The sequence below is a fragment of the Acomys russatus genome, chromosome 16 (assembly GCF_903995435.1).
Source record: "Acomys russatus chromosome 16, mAcoRus1.1, whole genome shotgun sequence".
NCBI lineage: Eukaryota > Metazoa > Chordata > Mammalia > Rodentia > Muridae > Acomys > Acomys russatus.
Window position 1 is genome coordinate 5,259,981 of NC_067152.1, and position 24,466 is coordinate 5,284,446.

General features: G+C 46.9%; 1 protein-coding gene across 1 annotated transcript; it reads left to right on the top strand.

Moving 5' to 3' along the window:
- The first annotated feature begins 30 nt into the window (after positions 1-30).
- On the top strand, positions 31-24,428 carry LOC127200007 (protein KIAA0100). The gene is made up of 28 exons (XM_051158044.1): positions 31-256; positions 362-525; positions 678-936; positions 2,287-2,492; positions 4,298-5,390; positions 5,772-5,963; positions 6,099-6,301; positions 6,445-6,563; positions 6,692-6,912; positions 7,758-7,948; positions 8,072-8,171; positions 8,296-8,498; positions 10,421-10,715; positions 12,649-12,806; positions 13,380-13,586; positions 15,729-15,828; positions 16,232-16,414; positions 16,822-16,943; positions 17,613-17,768; positions 17,852-17,973; positions 18,653-18,833; positions 20,154-20,240; positions 20,563-20,673; positions 20,795-20,930; positions 21,027-21,157; positions 22,885-22,986; positions 23,249-23,383; positions 23,717-24,428. Exons 1-28 carry the CDS (start codon positions 115-117, stop codon positions 23,894-23,896), a joined length of 5,499 nt encoding a protein of 1,832 aa, XP_051014001.1. The 5' UTR covers positions 31-114; the 3' UTR covers positions 23,897-24,428.
- The last annotated feature ends 38 nt before the right edge of the window (positions 24,429-24,466 follow it).

Here is a 24,466-nt window from a genome sequence, read left to right on the forward strand (position 1 = left end):
CTGACAAACCTAGCCTTTTACTTTGTAGCTGTGGCTAGTCCTGAGAGTCACAACAAAACTAATTGTCAACAACTTTGAGGACTCTGTTCCCTGACAGGAAGCTCAGCTATAGTGATGTCATTCTTATCCCTGTGTAGAACCTTCCCTCAGATCCTGGCTCCCATTATCTTCAGCACCTCGGTCTCTAACGTCAGCATTTCCATTCAGCTTGGAGATACACCACCTTTCGCTTTGGGGTTCAATTCTATCTCCCTAGGTAAGGCTTGGACGGGAAGGGAACAAGCATTTGCCCTTTGGTTATAGCTGTCCTGTGTCGTAGCCACAGCAGCCTAATAGACCACCTCTTTGTCACCTGTTTCAGATTACCAGCACCTCCGGCCACAAAGTATCCATCAGCGGGCTGTGCTAACTGTGGATCATCTCTGCTGGCGAGTGGGCAGTGACTCCCACATTCAGCGGGCACCGCATCCGCCTAATATGCATGTTTGGGGTGAAGCGCTTGTCCTGGACTCCTTCACACTACAGGTAGGTGGCTGCTGTGTGGTGAGTGGGAGCCCAGAGAGCTCCTGCTGTGCTCACACTGCTTCTGAGCGTCGAGTGTGCTCTTGCTGGGCTGACGCAGAGAGGCACTCCAACTTCGCATCTGATCGGCCTCAGTGGGTTCCTCTCTTTTCTAGGGCAGCTATAACCAGCCCTTGGGCTTGTCCAGCACCCAATCCAATACTCTCTTTCTTGACTGTACTATTCGAGGACTTCAGGTAGAAATATCAGACATCTGTGCCCAGTGTCTGTCTCGAATCCTATCCTTGGTGATTCCACAATCTGAAAAGCCAGCTGTCTCTAGGAAATCTTCATTTGGGGAATCTGTGACCTTACTGTGGAAGGTGGACTTGAAGGTGGAGGACGTGAACCTGTTCACTCTCTCTGCACTGGTTGGTAAGTGGAACCGGAGGCCTGCTAAAGTGGGTGTGTGTAAACTCACCGGATTAGGCTGATCCAGTTGGCTTCTTCTCATTAAGGAAGTTGAGTAACTGGGAAGTTTCCATCTTAGAGGCACAAAACAATAGAAAGGCTTGGGTGACAGGCTTTGTGCTACTCCTTAATATCTATTGAAGGAAAACATTAAAAAAGACACAGGTGGGGAAGACTTAGTCTTGATGTGGTCAAGAAAATGAGACCCTTGTAGGGTTTTTCTTGGTTTCCCTCCCACCGCCTCTCCTGAGATATGATCTTGCTAAGTAGCCCAGGGTGCCCTCTAGTTTGGAGTCCTCCAGTTCAACCTAAGAAATGACAGCATTATAGGTGTATCTGGCTCTTGCATAGCTTTGTCCCTTCTTTCTTTCCTTCCTTTTGGTTTTGGTTTTTTGAGACAGGGCTTCTCTGTGTAGCCCTGGCTGTCCTGGACTCACTTTGTGGACCAGGCTAGCCTTAACTCACAGATCTTCCTGCCTCTGCTTCACAAGTGCTGAGATTGAAAGTGTGCACCAAGGGCTGGAGAGAGATAGCTCCGTGGTTAAGAGCACTGGCTGCTCTTCTAGAGATCCTGAGTTCAATTCCCGGCAACCGCATGGTGGCTCACAACCATCTGTAGTGGAATCTAATGCCCTCTTCTGGTGTGCATGCAAACAGAGCACTTGTATAAATAAAGAAATCTTTAAAAAGAAGAAGAAGAGGAGGAGGAGAAGGAAGAAGGGGCTAGGATGCAGTGGTTAAAAAAAGAAAAAGGAGCCAGGCGTGGTGGCGCACGCCTTTAATCCCAGCACGCGGGAGGCAGAGGCAGGCGGATCGCTGTGAGTTCAAGGTCAGCTTGATCTACAAAGTGAGTCCAGGATGGCCAAGGCTACACAGAGAAACCCTGTCTCGAAAAACCAAAGAAAAAGGAAAGTGTGCACCAAGCTGGGCATGATGGCACACGCCTTCAATCCCAGCACGTGGGAGGCAGAGGCAGGCAGAATGCTGTGAGTTTGAGGCCAGCCTGGTCCACAAAGCAGTCCAGGACAGCCAAGGTTACACAGAAACTCTGCTTTAAAAAGATAAAGCAAACAAACAGAAATGTGTGCACTAGCTTTTTATTTTCTTGTGTGCAGTTCTGGGAGTAAGTGATAGACGGATAGTTTCTAGCCATTAGGAAAGTTCTTTGACCTTGCCAGATCCAGGTAAGTAAAAAGAAGGGGGAAGTTTCTACACTATTAGGAATCACTTAGGGGAAGACAGTAAAGGAGTAAGAAAGAAGAAAGGACAGGCTGTCATTTCTGAACTTGGAATGTCTTGATTTCCTGATGCTAGGTGCTTCAGAGATTCGACTGGATACACTGACTGTCTTGGGCAGTGCTGAGACTTCCACTGTGGGGATTCAAGGGCTTGTGCTTGCCTTAGTAAAGTCAGTCACAGAGAAGATGCAGCCCTGTTGCAAGGCTCCCGACATCCCCACACCAGTGCTCGGCCTCTCCATGCTCTCCCTCACCTATCACAGCAGCATCCGCTCTCTGGAGGTAATGCTTGGAGCCAGGGGGCCAGACTAGATTCTCCTTTCACTTAGAGCATTTTTTGGTCTTTTTGATTAATGTTCTGAAACTTAAAAGAAAAATGACAGCTGGTGTCCATATTCCCTTCCTTCTTAGATTTTTTTTTTTTTTTAAATTTATTTATTTTTTTTGGTTTTTTGAGACAGGGTTTCTCTGTGTAGCCTTGGCCATCCTGGACTCACTCTGTAGACCAGGCTGGCCTCGAACTCACAACGATCCGCCTGCCTCTGCCTCCCGAGTGCTGGGATTAAAGGCGTGTGCCACCACGCCCGGCTTCCTTCTTAGATTTTTAAAAAATATTTTTTAAATTTAATTTTATGTTATGTACATTGGTGTTTTGACTGCATGTATGTCTGTTTGAGAGTGTCAGATCTCCTGGAACAGGAGTTATAGACAGTTGTGAGCTGCCATGTGGGTGGTGGGAATTGCACCCAGGTACTCTGGGAAAGTAGTCTGAGCTCTTAATCGCTGAGCCCATCTCTCCAGCCTCTCCTTAGATTTTTAACATTTTACTATATTATTATAAACACATGCAAATAGAGAAAGGATATCCGAACTTCATATCTTCAGCTTCAATACTTAACCATTTGTAAGTGTCTTGTTGCAGCTGTGCTTGTTCCAGCCTCCCCTACCCCAAGCTCTGGGGTCTTTTGAAAGGAGATAATAGATAAATCATTATGCAAAACCAAAAATAACTGGGGCTGGGGAAGATGGCTCAGTTATTAAGAGCACTTACCTTCGTTCTTGTAGAGGAGTTGTAGGTTCAGTTCCCAGCACCCACTTGGCGGTTCATAATCACCCATAGCTCCAGTAATGGGGGACCTGACTCTCACTTGAGCAGGCATGTGATGCACATACATAGACACAGGCAGAACATTCATAAACATAAATCTGAAGGAAAAAAGAGCCTGAGAGACGGGGCTTTGAGTAAACATGTTTGCTGTCAGGCCTGATATTCCCCGGGACTTTGGAAAGAACCAGCTCTGGAAAGTTACCTCTAATATCCGTGCATGCATTGTGATGCCTGTGTGTGCATTATGGTGCCTGTGTGTGCCAGCATGCACACGCACACACATAGTATACAGAAGCACTCAGCTCCTTAGAAGGCTAGGTGGGATCTGAAGATGGAGGCCTTCCACTGTCTTTCTCTATAGGCTATCAGGTGGACATGCGGTCTTCACAGGAGGAGACAGGCCTTGAGCTCACTTTCCTTTGGAAACTGAGGAGGTTGTTTTTCAGAGACTGGACTAGAGGGAGCTTTTTCATCTTGGTGTTTCAATTGCTCATCCCTTGAGCTATTCAGAATTGACTCTGTCTTTCGGGGTGACAAGGACTTTCATTCATAAGTCAGTTGCTGTGTTATACTGTGTGGCCAGGACTTTACATTGTGTTTTAGGAACCAAGTCTTTTAATCCATTAATGAAACATTTTAAGTTGTACTTGTTTCTAGACAGTGCTCATTGAACAGTAACTTGTGAGTGGAAACATAAAGCCAAATGATTGTTAGGTACCTTCTGTGTATGCTAGGCAGAATGTTGTAACTAACCAAAGAATCCACTAGAGGGCAACTCAAAAGCATAAGTGTGAGGTCAGTGACAACTGTTAATTTAGCATTAGTGCTAAGGGGAGCCAAGCAAGGCAGTAATTAATGTGGTTTCTTAGGAAAGAATTATGGGTGGAAAAAATTCTTAAGTCAGGTCGGCATGTGTGTAGTTGTTCTGAGGCATAGTGATTGACAGGTGATTGACAGGTTCTTTCCTTACACCCTAAAGGTTCAGTGTGGTGCGGGGCTGACTTTACTCTGGAGCCCCCCAGATCACATGTACCTGTACCAGCATGTCTTGGCCACTCTCCAGTGCCGAGACATGTTACGAGCTATTGTGTTTCCTGAGAGTGTCCAGTCCCATGCACTGGAGACTCCACAGTCCACTTCTGAGCCAGAAGACCATCTCCCTGAGCCATCCCTACCTAGGCGGCTGCTAAACCTGACACTGGAGGTCAGCACTGCCAAACTGACAGCCTTCGTAGCTGAGGACAAGTTCATTACCCTGGCTACAGAGAGTGTGTCACTGAACCGACATGGAGGTTCGCTGCAGGCTTACTGCCCAGAGCTGGCTGCCGGCTTTGATGGCAATAGCATCTTCAACTTCAAGGAGGTGGAGGTGCAGCTTCTGCCTGAGCTAGAAGAGATGATCCTCCACAGGAACCCTTTCCCTGTGCTGCAGACCCTCCGAAATCGGGTTTGGCTCCTTTCTCTTGGATCAGTCTCCGTGGAATTTCCTTATCAGTATGACTTCTCGAGAACTTTAGATGAGGCTGTGGGAGTTCAGAAATGGCTAAAGGGGCTGCATCGAGGGACTCCTGCTCTGGCCTCTCCAGGCCCTGCCCCTCTCCCGCCCGATCTACTCCTCAAGGTTCAGCACTTCTCTTGGGTTTTCCTGGATGACATCTTTGAAGTGAAACTTCATGATAACTATGAACTGATGAAGGATGAGAGTAAGGAGAGTGCCAAAAGGCTGCAGCTGCTGGATGCCAAGGTGGCCGCCCTGCGGAAGCAGCACGGGGAGTTGTTGCCAGCTCGAAAAATTGAGGAGCTTTATGCCTCTTTGGAACGCAAAAACATTGAAATCTACATCCAGCGCTCTCGTCGTCTCTATGGCAACACACCCATGCGCCGTGCATTGCTCACTTGGAGCCTGGCAGGGCTAGAGCTGGTGGCTCTGGCAGATGCATCCTTCCATGGGCCTGAGCATGTGCTAGAGCAGGTTCGAGAGCTCGATCCTGGCAGCCCTTTCCCTGCTGAGGGAATAGATCTTGCCATTCAGTGGTGTCGCATGCTCAAGTGCAGTGTCAAAACTTTCCTGGGTGAGTGCATCTCCTATTTGTGGAGCCTGGTGTTTGCCCTGTGAGTGCCAGGGAGCTCTGGGTGATTGCAAAGGAGCTAGGTTGAAGTGGGAGCTCTGGTTGGTTTGGGTGGATAGGCTCTGCTTCCCTTTCCTTGTTCCTGATTTCACCCTGAAACTGCTCAGCTGATGTGATGTCTGTGAGCACAGCTGTCTCTAATGGTATTGCGGCTCTTGAATTTCATGCTCTCTTTGCCCCCTCGAATCTGCTTTATGGCTGTCTTAGCTTTGCTAAATTGCCAGCCTTGTTCTCTCGATTGATTATAGATGGGTAAAAGGGACAGCAAGGGGAAAAAAATGTGTGAAACTGAGTAACCAGTGTGTATCTGCTGTCCAATAATAGTTCGCATCAGAGACTATCCACGGTACCTGTTTGAGATCCGTGACTGGCGGCTAATGGGACGACTTGCGGGCACTGAGCAGAGTGGCCAGCCTTGCTCCCGTCGACGTCAAATCCTGCAGTTGGGGCTTCCCTGGGGTAACGTGGCAGTAGAGAGGAACATGCCCCCACTCAAGTTCTACCATGACTTCCACTGTGAGTAAAGGAGGCGCTTGGTTTGGCTGAGGGGTATTTGTGGGCCTTGGTAGAAATTAAGCTGAGACCCTTTTGGAGAAAAGGAGGAACAGAGGTATTTTGTAGTAAGCTGAAGCCTGCATTCCTTTACCCTAGCGGAAATCTTCCAGTACACAGTGGTGTGGGGCCCATGCTGGGATCCAGCCTGGACACTGATTGGTCAGTGTGTGGACCTCTTAACCAAGCCCTCAGCTGATCCCAGCCCACCTTTGCCCTGGTGGGATAAGAGCCGTCTTCTGTTCCATGGGGACTGGCACATGGATATTGAACAAGCAAACCTGCATCAGCTGGCCACTGAGGTGAGGGGCTCCAGAGTCATTTCCTTGTTAGGACAGTGTAGTTGGGACCTGTACAGCATGTGGGACACAGAGAGAAAGGTACTGGGAGACTGTTCTCTTATTCGTAACTCACTTTGTTCTTGGGGATGGGGGGGTCATTATAGGATCCATACAATACAACTGAAAACATGCACTGGGAATGGAGCCACCTTTCTTTTCATTGGAAACCTGGTCAGTTTGTGTTCAAAGGGGACCTGGATGTCAACGTAAGAACAGCTTCTAAGTGAGTAGAGTGAAGGATGGGGCCTTACCTAGAGGGGGGAGTCTGGGTGGAGGGAGAGGGGGAGAGGGGAAGAGCCCAGGGAAGCTGGCGACCAAGTCACCGAGGGCTGGGGCTCCGTTGTGAGGCAGGTATGACGATTGCTGCTTCCTTCACCTGCCTGAGCTCTGCATGACACTGGACCTGCAGTGGCTGTGCCATGGGAACCCTCATGATCATCACAGTGTCACTCTGAGGGCCCCAGAGTTCCTGCCTGAGGTGCCCTTGGGCCAGCTCCATGACTCCTACCGGGCCTTCCGCTCTGAGAACCTCAATCTCTCCATCAAGATGGATTTGACTCGCCATAGTGGGAGTGAGACTTGGGCCTGGGACAACGGGGAGGACGGGCATGGGATACTGATCACTTTAGAGTGAAAGATGGGTGGGATAGAGGGACAGGCAGAATGTAGGCTGGGGCCTTTGTTTGTAGGAGGATTAGTGTCTTTTAGGACTGCTGTTAACAGTAGTACCATAAATTGTGTAGCTTACATGGGTAATGGATAGTCTCAGAGTTGTATAGTCTAGGAAGGTAAAGACGGAAGTACTGTCAGACTCAGTGTCTGCTGAAGGCCCATTCTTCACATGCCATTGCCTTCTTGCTATGTCCTCAAGTGGTGGAAAGAGTCAATAAACTCCTTTGGGTCTTTTTGTTTGTTTTTTGTTTTTTGAGACAGGGTCTCTCTGTGTAGCCGTGGCTGTCCTAGACTAACTTTGTAGACCAGGCTGGCCTACAGCCAGCGATCCACCTGCCTCTGCCTCTGGAGTGCTGGAATTAAAGGCATATGCCGCCACCACACCCAGCATCCTTTGGGTCTTTTGACCCAGTTTTCAGCTAACTCAGCCCACCTTTGTCATTAATCTCATTCATTAGGTCTCTGTCCTCGTTATCAGTCAGTTTCCCTCATCAATTGCATTACCTTCGTGTTGACGACCATAACCTAAAAGTCTGGCTGGTGTAGTGAGGAAGGGGGTGAACACAAACATTTAGACCATAGCACGAGGTGAAAGCGAAGAGCTTAGATCCTTGGGATGTGCTGGGGACACTGAATATGAGGATGATATTTGGGTTTTTCAGTCTCTAAAAATGAAGCTAGGAATAGCACTTTCCTCCCCTCTGTTTAAACCACAGCTTGGATATGTCCTTCCTTTCCTTTGCAGCAATGTCCCAGCCCCGAATTCTGTTGTATAGTAGTACCCTACGCTGGATGCAAAATTTCTGGGCCACTTGGACTAGCGTCACAAGGCCTATCTGTAGAGGAAAACTCTTCAATAACCTGAAGCCCAGCAAGAAGAAACTTGGCCAGCACTACAAGCAGCTTTCCTATACCGCACTCTTTCCCCAGCTGCAGGTGAGACTTGCCATCTGGCACTGAGTCGTGCCTGCCGCTCCCAGGCTCTGTATACTGCCTGTATATTGAGTCTCGTACTCATCCCTTCTGCCATCCCGTCTTAGGTTTTTGCCCTCGTTCCAGGTCCATTATTGGGCTTCGTTTGCCCAGCAGCGGGGCATCCAGACTGAGTGCAGTCAAGGCCATGTCTTCACTCGGGGCACTCAGCGGCTCATACCTCAAGGTCAGGCCACAGTTCCTCCTCCTCCTAGTCTGCTCTGAGGGGTTTTTCTTAGTTCCGTTCTCTTCTCTAATGACTCCCACACTTTCACACTGCTCTGCATGGACTTGTGTGCTCCTTTTCTCAGCTGGCACAGTGATGCGGCGCCTTATTTCTGAGTGGAGTGTGACACAGATGGTGAGTGACTTGAGTCAGGTGACTGTCCACCTGATGGCTTCACCCACTGAAGAGAATGCGGACCACTGCCTTGATCCCATCATAACAAAGACTCACCTTCTGAGCCTGTCTTCCCTCACTTACCAACGGCACAGTACTCGCACCATTGAAGAGGTACTGTTAGACGTGGGCTCTGTTATGTTAGCAGGCATCTTAAGTTTAAGTGGGCAAAAGAGACTACTGGGGCTTAAAGAACAGACATCTCTAGTAGTTTAGGAGACTTGAGAAGTCTAACAGTGAAGTGACAGGCCCAGTTGCTGTCGTGTGTGCTCTACCCTCCTGTCCTCCGCCACACCTGTTATCTCCTGTGTGCTGTCTCGTTAGGGGTGAGAGTTTAGTTATGGTAAGGTTCCTAACTGTATTTATAGCGTGTATGTCATTACTTTATGATATACTAACTTGCTGTACTTGTGTTAGCTGCTCCTCTTTTTCAAAATGCGTTTACCGGGTGGGTAGTTGTGTATGTACATAGGGATGTACACAGGCCAGAGGACAGCTAGTGGGAGGCAGTGGTTCTCCCTCCATGTTAGTCCAGAAGATCCAACTCAAGCCATTAGGCTTGGTGGCAAGTACTGAGCCATCTCACCAGCTTGTTTGTTTGTTTGTTTTTCAAAACAGGGTTTCTCTGTGTAGCCCTGGCTATCCTGGACTCATTTTGTAGATAAGTCTGACCTTGAACTTACAGAGCTCCACTTGCCTCTGCCTCCTGAGTGCTGGGATTAAAGGCGTGCGCGCCTCCACGCCTGGCTCACCAGCTGCTTTTTTAAAATTTATTTTCATTACATTAGTAATGTTTTTTTTAAAAATGTGTTTGAGTGTCTGTGTGTGTACACAGGAATACAACTAAAGTCTCAGCTTGGCAGCAAGTACCTTTAAGCTGCTAAATCATATCACTGGCCCCTAGCTGCTGCTGCTATTTCTTCTTTTTTCTGTTTGTTTTTTAGTTTGTTTTGTTTTGTTTTTTGAGAGATAGCCTCGCTATGTAGCCCAAGCTTGACTTCACTTTTCTGTCCTGTTGCCGCTGCCTTGCAAGCTGGGGTTGTAGGTGTCTGCTACCATGTGCAGATAATCGTCCTCTTGGAAATTCCTGAGCTGGGTGTGCAGTTCAGTGGCAGGGTGTTAGAGTTCACCACCATTCTCCACAAAAAAGAAAGTTCCTTTTCTTCTTCCACCTCTCTAACAAGGCTTTTGGTCTTCAGGAACTAGAATAAAAGTTCTTTCTTTTTCTTTCTTTCTTTCTTTCTTTTTTTTTTGTGGGGGGGGTTTGGTTTTTCAAGACAGGGTCTCCTCTGCAAAGCCTTGGCTGTCCTGGACTCGCTTTGTAAACCAGGCTAGCCTCGAACTCACAGAGATCCACCTGCCTCTGCCTCCCAAGCGCTGGGATTAAAGGCGTGCGCCACCACGCCCGGCTTTTTTTCCTTTTCTTTCTTTCTTTCTTTTTGGTTTTTCAAGACAGGGTTTCTTTGTGTAGCCTTGCCTGGATCTCACTCTCTAGACCAGGCTGGCCTCGAACTCAGAGAGGTCTACTCGCTTCTGCCTCCCGAAGTGCTGGGATTACAGGCATGTGCCACTGCACTAGGTGTGAGTAAAAGTTATTTTTTATTTGTCTACTTTCATTTTTTGTACAAAGGTGTCTTGACTACATGTATTTCTATGTGAGGGTGTCCATCCCCTGGAACAGGAGTTACATACAGACAGTTGTGAGCTGCCATATGGGTGCTGGGAATTGAACCCAGGTCCTGTGTAAGATCAGTTAATGCTCTTTAACTGCTGAGCCATCTCTCCAGCCCTGAGTAAAAGGTCTTAACACTTCATTAGTTAGTGCTGGCTTTCTCCCTCTCTCCCAATTATGGGTGGCTTTTGATATTACCTGACTCATTCAAGTGCATTAGGTATAAGTTAAGGTGTGTAAAGTAATGGGCAAACTAAGACCTCTTAGTATTTCTTTCTTCAGGGTCTTCCCATCTCTCCTCTAGAGCCGCTTTCTTGTTTAGTAAGTGACTGTGTGGCCCTGGTTTCCTTTTCCTGTTGCTCAGGAGCTCTCTGCTCGAGACAGTGACCCTGCCTTTCATACACACCGGCTGTACTTGGTGGATCTACGGATCTCCTGGACAACCACCAACAGGGACATTGCCTTTGGCTTATACGATGGCTACAAAAAGGCAGCTGTACTCAAACGGAATCTCTCTACTGAGGCCCTGAAAGGTTTGAAGATTGATCCTCAGATGTCAGCCAAAAAGCCAAAGCGGGGTATCCCACCCAGTGCCCAGGTCCCACCTCACGTCAGCACCCCTAGCTTCAGTGGACGGCCGGATAAGGGGTCATCAGGAGGTAGGCTGGGGCAGATGAGACGGTGGGTTAGGGTTAGAGCATGAAGGTGGGCTTGGACACCAGGCCCACAGCCTTGTTTTGTTCTGATAAATGACTTTGTTCAGACAACAAAGACTTAAGTACTTGGATGGCATAAAATTAAAACACTACAGCTGGGCGAGGTGGCGCACGCCTTTAATCCCAGCACTCGGGAGGCAGAGGCAGGCGGATCGCTGTGAGTTCAAGGCCAGCCTGGTCTACAAAGTGAGTCCAGGATGGCCAAGGCTACACAGAGAAACCCTGTCTCGAAAAACAAAAAAAAAAAAAAAAAAAAAAAAGAGCACTGGCTGTTCTTCCAGAGGTCCTGAGTTCAATTCCCAACAACCACATGGTGGCTCACAGCTATTTAGAATGAGATCTGATGCCCTCTTCTGGCATGCAAGCACATATGCCAGCAGAATACTGTACAAATAAAATAAATAAATTAAAAAAAAGAAAAAAGAAAAAAAGAAAACGAGATCATTGGAAACCTTCCACACAGGTCCTTTTTCATTAGGGATGAAGAACCGCTGAAGTCTTTGAATAGACTGTCATAATTAGATTTTGACAGGAAAATAACTGGAGGTAGAGAGACAGATGAGGAAAATATCACTATATCAACAGGCAGCAAGGACTGCAAAGAGATGGAGCAGCTAGGGTGGTGAGATAGAAGGAATGCTACTGTGCATAGAGGAAACTTGGCTACTGGGAGGAGTTCAATGGGAAAATATAAGCACTGTGAAGGCAGAGACAAGCAAATCTCTTGAGTTCAAGGCCTGCCTGGTCTGCATAGCATATGCATATATACCGTAGAGTACACGTATGTTCTAAATGTATTCCAGGGTAGCCTGGACGACATAATGAGAAGCTAGTCCCTCCCCCACAAAGAAGAGAGGCTGAAAAATGACTCAGTGGTTAAGAGTACTGGCTGCTCTTTTAGAGGATTCAGGTTCAACTCCCAGCACCTAGATGGTGGCTCACAACCCAGTTCCAGGAAATCCAACGCCTTCTTCTGCACCTTTGGATGCTGCACACTTCATGTACAGGCAAAACACCATACACTTAAAACTCTTAAAGTGGGGAGGCTGATGATGTCCAAAGTCTTGTGCCTGGTGGTTTGCTGGCATACTGTTAACAGCAGTATCAGGAATAGAAGAGCCATAGGCTGCAGGTTAGACATGATGAGCCTATGGCAGTGGTAGAGTATATAGGTAAGGCTGACAGCATCTGGAAATTAGTCTAGCTTTACACTTGAGATAAGCATTTCACACATTGCTTCACAGAGCTAAAAAAAAAAAAAAAATTTTTTTTTAAAAAGATTTATTTGTTTATTTAAAGTATATGAGTACTCTATCTGCACGTACACCTGCATGGCAGAAGAGGGCACCAGACCATGTTATAGATGGTTGTGAGCCACCATGTGGTTGCTGGGAATTGAACTCAGGACTGCTTGTTTTGTTTTTGGTTGTTTTTTTGTTTTTGTTTTTTTTTGGGGGGGGGGTTGAGACAAGGTTTCTCTGTGTAGCCTTGGCTGTCCTAGACTCGCTTTGTAGACCAGGCTGGCCTCGAACTCAGAAGATCCGCCTGCCTCTGCCTCCCGAGTGCTAGGATTAAAGGCGTGCGCCGCCACGCCCGGCTGAACTCAGGACCTCTTGAAAGAGCAGGCTGCTCTTAACCTTATGTCTCCAGCCCCTTGATGTTCCAATTTCTATCACTGAGGGGTAAACTCAGTAGCTTTTATTTTATCCTTTTGGGTCAAGAGTCGGGTAGAGTGAACTGGACCAGTGTTCTAGGTTGAAGATGTATCTCAGCCTTTACCTAGACAGGAATTATGTAAGATCAGTATGGCCCTGAATGCGCGTTCTCATTCTCATTGAGATGGTGACCTTTCTCCCACTTCTTATTTCCTTGCCAGGTGCTTACATGTTGCAGAAACTGATTGAAGAAACAGATAGATTTGTAGTATTCACAGAAGAGGAGTCGGGTATGAGTGACCAATTGTGTGGCATTGCTGCCTGCCAGACGGATGACATATACAACCGAAATTGCCTTATTGAGCTAGTTAACTGCCAGGTATCTTTTCTGTACGGGACACTCGTATTAGGCCAGATCCCAGTCATATAATGTTTACTTTCCTCCAATTTTTAAAAGAATTAAAGATAGGGTTCCACAAGCTGGGTATAGTGGCATACACCTTTAACCGCCTGCCTCTGTCTCCCGAGTCCTGGGATTAAAGGCGTGTGCTACCATGCCTGGCACAATTTCTTTTTGTTTTGTTTTGTTTTGTTTTGTTTTTTGAGACAGGGTTTCTCTGTGTAGCCTTGGCTGTTCTAGACTTGCTTTATAGACCAGGCTGGCCTCGAACTCACATAGATCCTCCTGCCTCTGCCTTCCGAGTGCTGGGTTTAAAGGCGTGCGCCACCAGGCCTGGTGCCTGGGTTTCTTGAATGCTGAGGCTATGGGCATATATCACCAACCTTAGTACTTCACATGTGAATGAAGAATGGGTAGCCAGAGCTGTGTGTGCGTTTCTGCAGTCATCCCAAGTAGTCCCTCCCCGTATAAAACCCAGCGAGGCGCACTCTGGTCTGAAGGCCCTTCCTAGCCTCCTTCACGGTTACACCTCTGCATTTCTTTTTGACATAGATGGTTCTTCGTGGAGCAGAGACAGAAGGCTGTGTCATTGTGTCAGCTGCCAAAGCCCAGTTGCTGCAGTGCCAACACCATCCCGCTTGGTATGGTGACACACTGAAACAAAAGACTTCCTGGACCTGCCTGTTGGACGGCATGCAATATTTTGCCACCACTGAAAGCAGCCCTACTGAACAGGATGGCCGACAGCTCTGGCTGGAGGTTAGTCAGCATGGGTGAGAAGCCCGTTATGTCTAGCTTTCTGTAGTTAGCCCCTGCAACTGGAACCACGGGGAGAGTCTTCATAGTACCTGCCTTCTGCTGGTGGAAAAGGAAGCTGCGGACCCTGAATGTGAGCAGCCTGTGGGCTGTTGGAACATAGTGCTGTTCTCTCCCACAGGACTGTTTTATTTACCAGGACTAGAGTAAATGGGCAGGAACTTCTAAGTTTGTAGTCCCTCAATAAATGGCACACCAACAGGAAACTAAGAAAATAAGAGAGTGGGTCTGAAAACTTTGTTATGTTTGTTTGAGACAAGTCTTTGTATGTAGTCTGGTCTTAAGCTCTGTGTAGCCCAAGTGGCCTAGAACTGGAGGTCCTTCTGCCTTAGTATCTGTAGTGTGGGGAACACGTGCCACATGGCTAGCCAAGTCTTTCCATGGCCTTTCATGAAGATGATTGTTTCCCCAGCACTTGGGAGGCAGAGGCAGGCAGATCACTGTGAGCTCGAGGCCAGCCTGGTCTACAAAGGGAGTCCAGGACAACCAAGGCTACACAGAGAAACCTTGTCTCAAAAAAACAAAACAAAAAAAAAGATGATGATGATTGTTTCAGCATAAAGTAGAGGGTTTTTGTTTTTGTTTTCTTTTGGTTTTTTGGTTTTCTTTTTTGAGGCAAGGCTTCTCTATGTAGTCCTGGAACTTGCTCTGAAGATCAGGCTGGCCTTGAACTCAGAGATCCGCCTGTCTCACCACCCCAGTGCTAGGATTAAAGGTGTGCACCACTGCTGCCTGGCTAAGGTAGACATTTAAACTGTAATTTCTAGGATATGCCCTCAGACTTACTGGAGGGTTGACGGTCATGAGTTATATCTGATTAGTATTGTATATTATCATTTGCATATTTGGCAGGTGGTTAAGTGTCCACACTGTACTGCACACTTAGTTGTATGATTCAGCTACGTCTGATAAGAACCAAAATAAGAAGCATGAAGAAGATAAAACAACCAAAGTGATAGCCCTTTTTGCTGATCTCCTTGTCCCTCGCAGTACTTCTGCAAGGGACCATCTGGTTCAGTCAAGGGAGCTTCAAGTGTAATGATGCAGGTACAGATGAACATTTAGTTCAGGTGTCAAGAGGCCGGGTATGGTGGCGCACGCCTTTCATCCCAGTGCTTGGGGGCAGGGGCCGGCAGATCTCCATGCGTTCAAGGCCAGCCTAGTCTACAGAGAAAGTTCCAGGACAGCCAAGGCTACACAAAGAAACCCTGTCTCAAAAAACAAACAAAAACAGATGTCAAGCCAAGTAAGACCAGGTTCCTGGTGACACAGGAGGTTAGCAAACAGTGTTTGTTACCAGTAGTCTTGGGAGTAGTCACAGAAGATACCTTCGCTGGAGTTCTGTCTCAGTGGTAACACTTAGCTAAGGTTCACAAGGCCCTGGGTTTGATCCCCACAACCACCAAAAGAAATAGGGATGTAGGACGTAGGAGTGGAAATTATCCATGTAAAGGTGGGCCTATCATTTTTAGGCATGCCACCTTTTACAGTTGAAGGCTTTTTTTTCTTCCTTTAGTTGCATTAGCATTAAAATGGAAATCCTTGGAGTTAAAAAGAATAACATTTTTTTCTTTCCTATATGACTTTGTGATTCATATTAATGAATATTGTCATCTGAAGCCTTGGTCTCAGAGAGCACGCAAGCACACGCACACGTGCATATAGAGAGAGATTAGATAGATAGGTAGATCGATCTCTAAAATATATAGAGATAGATATTTGTCTTGTTTTTAACTTTTGTGTTTATGGGTCTGCCATGTATGTATGGGTACTCTCAAAGACCAAAAGCGGGTATTGGGTATGGAACTGGAATTAAGGTGATTGTGAGAGCTGCCATGTGCATGCTGAGGACTGACCCTGGGTCCTCTGCAAGAACAGCAAGTGCTCCTAACTGCTGAGCCATCTCCAGCCCCTGAAGCCTCGATCTTTTTCTTTTTCTTCTTTTTTTCTTTCTTTCTTTTTTTTTTTAAACATGTATGGGTGCTTTACCTGCATGTATGTCTACATCAGGTGTGTGCTTGGTGCCTGCAGAGGCTAAAAGAGAGGGTTGGATCCCCTGAGATTGGTCCCTGAATTTGTTTTCAGGTGAAGAATATTGAGGAGCACCGGGAACGCAGTCTGGACTCTGTGCAGGAGCTGATGGAGAGTGGGCAGGCAGTGGGAGGCATGGTCACCACCACCACAGGTCAGCACTCTCCCTCTCCCAGAGAAAATATGCATCTCAAAGGGCCTCGTGGACTTAGCTAACCTACTTTGCATTTGTTTTTTATGTGCATTGGTGATTTGCTTTCATATATGTCTGTGAGGGTGTCCAATTCTATGAAGGTGGAGTTACTGAAAGCTGTGAGCTGCCACGTGGGTGCTGGGAATTGAAGCCCAGGTCCACTGGAAGAGCAGCCAGTGCTCCCAACATTGAGCCATTCTCCAGCCCCAATTTGTCTATTCTTAACGTCAGTGTATATGGAAGTAGTCGTATTTTTTTGCTATCTAGACTGAAAGCAACATTTCTGGAGTTCCTTAGACACAATATACAGGTAGGAGCTCTCACCCTCACCTTTTATGCAGAATCTCCTTTTGCTCCTTCCCAGATTGGAACCAGCCAGCTGAAGCCCAGCAAGCCCAGCAAGTCCAGCGCATCATCTCGCGCTGCAGCTGCAGAATGTACTATATTAGCTATAGTCATGACATAGATCCTGAGCTAGCGACTCAGATCAAGCCACCTGAGGTGCATGAGAACCAGGAAAAGGAGGATCTCCTCAAGAAGCAGGAAGGTACCCAGGCTTTGTGTGTTTGAGTCATTAAGGGACTCCTGCTCACTATTGGTACTAACATTTATTTGGCTCTGAATTTTGTAATTCCAGCCATTAGAACAACCTGTACTCTCAGAGGAAACTGGGACCATGATATTACTTACAATTCTGAAATAAGCATGTTCCTATTCCTGGGTGTGTCTCTTTCTCCTTTTCTGTTGGATTGACCAACAGGGGTGGTTCCAGGTGTTTGTTAGGGTGGTTGTGGTGGTGCACAACTTTAATCTCCACATCCAGAAGGCAGAGGCAGTTGGAATTCCAGGCCACCCAGTGCTATGTAGTGAAACCTTATCTGAAAAAACAAAACAACCTGGGTAAGAGACTGACTAGGGAGCCACTTGGGCCTTTTACCTGCTCACCATGTCTAGGGGCTGTGGACACCTTCACTCTCATCCACCACGAACTGGAAATCTCCACCAATCCAGCGCAGTATGCTATGATTCTGGACATTGTCAACAACTTGCTGCTCCACGTGGAACCTAAGCGGAAGGTGAGCACCTGAGCTCCTCTGGAATTCAGCATAGCCTCACCTGAATTTTAACCTTGCCCATGCTGGCTGGAGAGATGGCTCAGTAGATAAGAAAGAAAGAAGCTAATACCGCACCCTAACAAGGGGACTTGTGGTCAGTACATCTGCTTGATCAGTTGCAGCTATTATATCTCTAAGGCTGTAAAGCTTGTTCTAGCCAGGTCTCCACTCAGTCATCTAAACATCTCTAACAATGATAAGTACACTTTGGCTTCCATCTGTGCCTTGTAGACCTGTGTTACGAAATCCACACTGCACATCTTTTGTTCTGACCTACCCCTTAATGCTTGCTACTGATCATGACCATAAAGGTCAGCTTTCCAGAAGAGAGCACTGTTCACTTTCCTACAAGACTTAACCTTTTTAAAAAATGTTAATTCAGCGAGGTGTAGTGGTGCGTGCCTTTAATCCCAGCACATAGGGAGGCAGAAGCAGGTGGATCTCTTAAGTTCGAGGCCAGCCTGGTCTATGAAGCAATTCCAGGACAGCCAAGGCTACACAGAGAAACCCTGTCTCAAAAAACAAAACACAAACATTAGCAAAGCGTGGACTTAGCATGTAGGAAGCTGTGCGTTTTATTCACAGCACCATACAAAACAAAAAAGTACACTTGTCCTTTTTCCCTCTTAGGAGCACAGTGAAAAGAAGCAGCGTGTCAGGTTCCAGCTGGAGATCTCCAGCCACCCTGAGGAGCAGCGTAGCAGCATCCTGCACCTGCAGGAGGCTGTGCGGCAGCACGTGGCCCAGATCCGGCACCTGGAGAAGCAGATGTACTCTATCATGAAGGTAGTCACCCAGGTAGTCTGAGAACAGAGAGTTCCGCGGTAAATATACACGGTCTCTTAAACTCTCCTTTCCTGGCTCCCTAGTCTTTACAGGACGACAGCAAGAATGAGAACTTGCTTGACCTGAACCAAAAACTTCAGTTACAGCTAAATCAGGAAAAGACCAACCTACAGCTGGAAAGTGAAGAACTCAACATCCTCATCAGGTACCCAGCAGCCTTTCCCAGCCTCAGTTGAGAGCTGGTTTCCCTTTGTTGCTGGTGCTCTGACAGTCTTTAGATTTAGTGTGTTAGACTGTGTTAGCAGTAGATGAGACACATTTTTCTGAGTAAGCCTTGCTGAGGTTGGCCAGAAAGGTGAGTGGAAATGGTACAGTCCCTCCTTTGGGTTCTCACTGCTGTATTTCCTGGAAAAGGCTCTGCTGCAAAACTGGGTAGTTGAGAAATACCACTTTTGTGGCCTTAGCAGTGTGTATCTGAACTACAAATACATTAAAACTGATCAGTAGCTGGGCGTGGTGGTACACACCTTTAATCCCAAGACGGGAGGCAGAGGCAGGTGGATCTCTGTGAGTTCGAGGGCAACCTGGTCTACAAAGTGAGTCCAGGACATCCAGGGCTACCCAGAAACCCTGTCTCGAAAAAACCAACAAAACAAAACTGATTAGTAAAGAAAAAAATTGAAGATATAGTGGGAAGTCAGTGCTTTATTAAGAAGCTATAGAGCTAAAATATAGCTCGGGGTATCAGAAAGAGTACATCAGTAAAAAGAAGTAGGCATTGGCTAAGCAGAGTAAGCCGGGCTCTGGGCCTACTGCTGTAGCACTGTGGGGCACTGCAGCCGTGCTCTTTCCCTCACTCCTTTGGCTCTCCTGTTCATGCGTAGATGCTTTAAGGATTTCCAACTGCAACGAGCCAACAAAATGGAGCTGCGAAAACAACAGGAAGATGTGAGTGTGGTCCGTCGCACTGAGTTTTACTTTGCTCAGGCACGTTGGCGTCTGACAGAGGAAGATGGACAGCTGGGAATCGCTGAGCTGGAGCTACAGAGGTTCCTCTACAGCAAGGTATTGAGGTGCACAGTCACACAGCAACAGCCGAGTCTGAGGCATAACCTATTCCAAAAGTTGGATCCGAGGCATGGTGGCACACGCCTTTAATCCCAGCACTCTGGAGGCAGAAGCAGGCAGAGCTCTGTGAGTTCGAGGCCAGCCTGGTCTACAGAGTGAGTCTAGGACAGGCAGGGCTACACAGAGAAACCCCGTCTCCAAAAACAAACAAAAAAGTATTTGATCCACAGAGGGGAAAAGGGCTAATTGTTTGATAATTAATGATGGTCACAATTAGAGACACATCAGCTTGTAATAAGTGATGTTGGTGTGTAGCTAAGGTTAACCAAATGCTCTTTCATTAAGAAAACTATTCTTAGCTGGGCACAGTGGCACACACCTGTAATCTCAGCACTTGGAGAGGCAGAAGTAAGGGGATCACTGTGAGTTCAAGGCCAGCCTGGTCCTCAAAGGGAGTCCAGGACAGCCAAGGCTACAGAAAAAAGAGAGAAAATTGTTCTATTATTATTTATTAATACAGTGATCTGAGAGAAGCCCTGTCTCGGGGAAGAAAACAAAAAACAAAAAAGTGATCTGTCTGCATGTACACCCGCAAGCCAGAAGAGGGCATCAGATCACATTATAGATGAACTCAGGCCCTCTGGAAGAGCAGTCAGTGCTCTTAACCTCTGAGCCATCTCTCCAGCCCGAAAATTACTCTTAAAACTAAGGCCCATAGTGAAGTAATCTTCCAAATCAAGTTGGAATAGTGCCATTCTGATACTGACAGCATTTCTACAGTTATTCTATAAGGGGAAAGGGTATTACAAGGGCTGTTTGGAAATGAATGGGAAATTTAAATATCACAGTAATTAGGAAGTACCAGTGTTTAGTGGTTTAGCTAGTATTACCAGAAGCATTGGGCTAGAGGGTATGTTGATTACATATAAGAGTGAAAGAAGCTGGGTGTGGTAGAGCATACCTGTAATTCCAGCACTAGGGGAGGCGGAGGCAGGTGGATTTCTGTGAGTTCGAGGCCAGCTTGGTCTACAAAGTGAGTCTAGGACAGCCAAGGCTATACAGAGAAAACTCTGTCTTGAAAAACCAAAAAAAAAAAAAAAAAAAAAAAAAATCAAAGATTGGCAGGTGTGACGGTGCACGTGTACTGCCGCAGCACCCAGATGTACAGGTAAGGAGGGTGAGGGGCACAAAGCTAGCAACTGGCACAGCTTGAGGTTAGTCTGAGCTTTATGAAGTCCTGGCTTACAGAGGAAAGAGAAAAGTGAAACCAGGGGTTTTGATTAGTGTATAGTGAACCAGGCAAACTATTTCTTGCAGGTGAATAAGTCTGATGACACAGCAGAACATCTCCTGGAGTTAGGCTGGTTCACTATGAACAACCTTCTCCCCAATGCTATCTATAAGGCAAGTCTTTTTTGGGGTGGTGGAAGGGGTGGGTTTAAGCAGGGCCTTATACATGGCAAGCACTCTCTGCTAATTTACATCCCCACATCTATGTAGCAAATCTTAATTCCCCATTCCTTGACCACTTGTGTAATCTTGAGTGCAAGGGGCATTTGTGATGGTTGTTTCATACCAACCTTGAATGGGAAGTAATGTGATCTGAGATGGTGCAGCTGCCCAGCTTAGCGAGGTCATCGCTTCAGTTCTCCTACAGAAGATTTGGGCATTGTGTTTTAAGTCAAGTTTTAGGACAATTAGAGTTATTATTTGCTCTGTCCTGTAGGTGGTTCTGCGGCCCCAGAGTTCCTGCCAGTCGGGGAGACAGCTAGCCCTCCGCCTCTTCAGTAAAGTCCGGCCACCTGTTGGGGGTATCTCTGTTAAGGAACACTTTGAGGTTAGTAAGCAGTTGTTTGGGAACCCAGGATCAAAGGGCAGCTCAAAACTATTAGTAGTTAGTAATAAAAGATAAGGGTAGTACCTGAGCGCAGTGGCTTCCTCACCGCTTTCCCTCTCAGGTAAATGTGGTGCCTCTCACAATCCAGCTGTCCCACCAGTTCTTCCATAGAATGATGGGCTTTTTCTTTCCTGGTCGAAATGTGGATGATGATGAAGTTGGCGATGAAGAGGATAAGTCCAAACTTGTGACTACTGGTAAGAGTTGCTGTGCTCAAATGCCAGAAGAGTGGAGTGGCAGCCCAAAGCAGCTTCAGCAGAAGGGTCACTGTTAGTGTGCTTGCGTTGTCATAGGAATACCTGTCGTGAAGCCCCGGCAGCTGATAGCAACAGATGATGCAGTGCCACTAGGCCCTGGGAAGGGCGTGGCTCAGGGCTTGACCCGCAGCTCTGGAGTCAGAAGATCATTTCGAAAATTACCTGAGGTATGGCGCATGTCCCTAAGGATGGAAAACTCAGAGGCGCTAAATGTGGCAGTCCACTCTGTATAGTCTCAGCACTGCGGACAGGAGCTGCAAGATATGAGTTCAGGTGCAGGCGGCACTCTTGTGAGATCCTGTCTCAATTAAGCAAAAGAAATCCTCCAAAACGGGCTGGAGAGATGGCTCAGTGGTTAAGAGCACTGCCTGCTCTTCCTAAAGGACCCAGGTTCAATTCCCAGCACCCACATGGCAGCTCACAACTGTCTGTAACTCCAAGATCTGACACCCTCACACCAATGCACATAATAAAATTAAATAAAATATTTTTTTAAAAGTCCTCCAAAAGTAAAATATTTTTAAATGGTTATTTAATGTTTAAAAAATACCTCTTTATAGCCAGGCGTGGTGGCACACACCTTTAGTCCTAGCACTAAGGAGGCAGCGGGAGGCAGATCTCTGAGTTCGAGGCCAGCCTGGTCTACAAAGGGAGTCCAGGACAGCCAAGGCTACACAGAGAAACCCTGTCTCGAAAAACCAAAAACCAAAAAACAAACAAAAAAAGTTTTTGTATGTATCTCTATATATTGGCTGGAAGTGGTGGCGCACGCCTTTAATCCCAGCACTCGGGAGGCAGAGGCAGGAGGATCTTTGTGAGTTCGAGGCCAGCCTGGTCTACAAAGTGAGTTTAGGACAGCCAAGGCTACACAGAGAGACCCTGTCTCAAAAAACCAACAAAACAAAAATCTCTATATATCTTTATCTTAAAGACTTTTGGTTTTGGTGAAGGTTTTTGTTTTTTTGTTTTCAAGATGTCCCTGTCTCCCGCCCCCCATGCCCCCCGCAGGACAGGGGGGATTTACTTTGTAGACCAAGTTGGCCTCGAACTCACGGCGATCTGCCTGCCTCTGCCTCCCAGAGTGCTAGGATTAAAGGCATGCACCACCATGCCTGGCAAGACAGGGTTTTTGGTTTTGGTTTTTTAGCATTTATTTATATTCTGTCTTCCTGTACATCTGCATTACAGAAGAGGGCGCCAGATCTCATTACAGATGGCTGTGAGCCACCATGTGGCTGCTGGGAATTGAACTCAGGACCTCTGTTAGAGCAACCAGTGTTCTTAACCACTGAGCCATCTCTCCAGCCCAAGACAGGGTATTTTTATGTAGCCTTGGCTGTCCTGGACTTTGTAGACCAGGCTGGCCTTGAACCACACCCAGTTTAAAGGATTTTTTAAAAAATGGGTATTAATAGTCCAATTGGGGAGCTCAAGAGATAGCTCAGAGGTTAAGAGCACTGTCTGCTCTTCCAAAGATCCTGAGTTCAATTCCCAGCAACTACATGGTGGCTCACAACCATCTATAATGAGATCTAATGTCCTCTTTTGGAGTGCAGAATATGTATAAATAATTAAATAAATCTTTTTTAAAAATAGTCCAATTGGAGGCCGGGCATGGTGGTGCACGCATGCCTTTAATTTCAGCAACTCGGGGAGGCACAGGTAGGTGGATCTCTCTGAGTTCGAGGCCAGCCTGATCTACATAGCAAGTTCCAGGACAGCCAAAGCTGTTACACAGAGAAACCCTGTCTCAAAAAAACAAAAAAAAAAATCCACTTGGGCCTGCTTGGGTCTCTCCTTTTTTCATTAGTCTGCTCCAAGATTGAGTAATGTTTAGGGTCTTGGGTTTCTCCTGGTGACTCTAGGGCTTATGATCTTTTCCTGTCTTTCCTAGCACCCAGTTGATGATATTGACAAGATGAAAGAGCGAGCTGCCATGAACAACTCCTTCATATATATAAAAATCCCACAAGTTCCACTGTGTGTCAGTTATAAGGTATGTCCCATCTTAGCACTTGGTGTAGGAATGGAACCAAATATTAGAAACAGGGTGACAGTCAGGCCACCCTGTTTGGACCATGGTGACAAGCCTGTTCCTTCTGCTTCCTGTGGGAGTCAGTGCCATTACCAGACAGAGATAGGAGGAAACCAAATCTGTATCTGTAGGTTGCTATTGTGGGAATGCAATAAGCCAAGTACTAGCTTAGATTCAAAATGGCAGCTGGTGTAATTTTTCCTCCTCTTTTCCTCTTTTGCAGGGTGAGAAGAACAGTGTGGACTGGGGTGACCTTAACTTGGTGCTACCCTGTCTGGAATACCACAACAACACGTGGACATGGCTGGACTTTGCCATGGCTGTCAAAAGGGACAGCCGGAAAGCTCTGGTTGCCCAGGTATCCCGCCAGGGCTCATGGCCGTTCCGTCAGCAGGGACTAGCAAGCAAATCGCCTTCTTAGGAGCTGTTAGCTTTATGCTATATTAAGAGTTCTCCAAGGACGGCACAGATAATAAAGTGACTACCTTGAGGGCATTCGGGCTTCTTCATGAGCTCTGTGATGGGTTCTGGTTAGACTGTAAGCTTCTTGGAAGCAGAGCCCGTTATCCTAATACTTCAAGCTGCCCATTGTGCTTCGCATGTAAACTTAATAAATCTGAGTTTGTTCACTTTGAATTGTGCAGCCTGTTCCACTAATATTTTTGCCTTTTATTTCTTTCCACTTTGCCAGGTAATCAAAGAAAAGCTAAGGCTGAAACCTGCAACAGCATATGAAGTCCGGGGAAAGCTAGAAACCAAGTCTGAGCTGAACATGCAACAGCAGGAAGAAGAGAAAGCTCGCCTCCTTATAGGTTTAAGTGTGGGTGACAAGAACCCTGGCAAGAAGTCCATCTTCGGCAGGCGCAAGTGATATGGAGATCCAACTGTGCAGGATACAGTCTGACTCTAGCTCAGGATCTGGGGACTTAAGGGTGGGCAGAGCTTCCCTTCCTCCCACAGGATTTGTGGGGCTTATGGGAACTGAGAGATGCTGGTCTTCAACAGCTGGCCTGTCCCTGCAGGGCATGGTGGACAAAAGTGCCGAATTCCCTCTCAGCTTGTTAGGCCCAGGGCCAGAGGGGCAAGAGAACCAGGAGACCCAGGGACCCTGCTCCTCGGGGGTAGCAGAAAGGGTGGGGGGATAGTTTTGATCAAGCATGATAAATTTTATAAAGACATATATATATATAAAGTGTATATATATATATTTCTAAGTGTAATTGCTCTCCCTTTGTGCCAGTAAGCTGAGGGGAAGGGTCTGATCCTCTGTGCCTCACTCCACTGCCTTGTTGTAAAAGAGGTGTTAGTGTTGGGGGTCAGCTTCCCAATCTGTGCTCCACCTGAGAGGATGGCATCAGGAGCCAGGGCTGGGTACCTTACTTTCCCCCCCGGGGCATGCCATGGAGAAAAAAAATGAATTAAAGAAAAATATTTTAAATTT

What these genes read in the sequence shown, in the direction of transcription:
- LOC127200007 (XM_051158044.1), top strand. Translation starts at nt 115, where the DNA reads ATGTCATTCTTATCCCTGTGTAGAACCTTCCCTCAGATCCTGGCTCCC. An exon ending in GTTCTACCATGACTTCCACT is followed by an intron (nt 5,964 to 6,098) that starts GTGAGTAAAGGA and finishes CCTTTACCCTAG; the next exon opens with CGGAAATCTTCCAGTACACA. An exon ending in TTGAGCTAGTTAACTGCCAG is followed by an intron (nt 12,807 to 13,379) that starts GTATCTTTTCTG and finishes TTTTTGACATAG; the next exon opens with ATGGTTCTTCGTGGAGCAGA.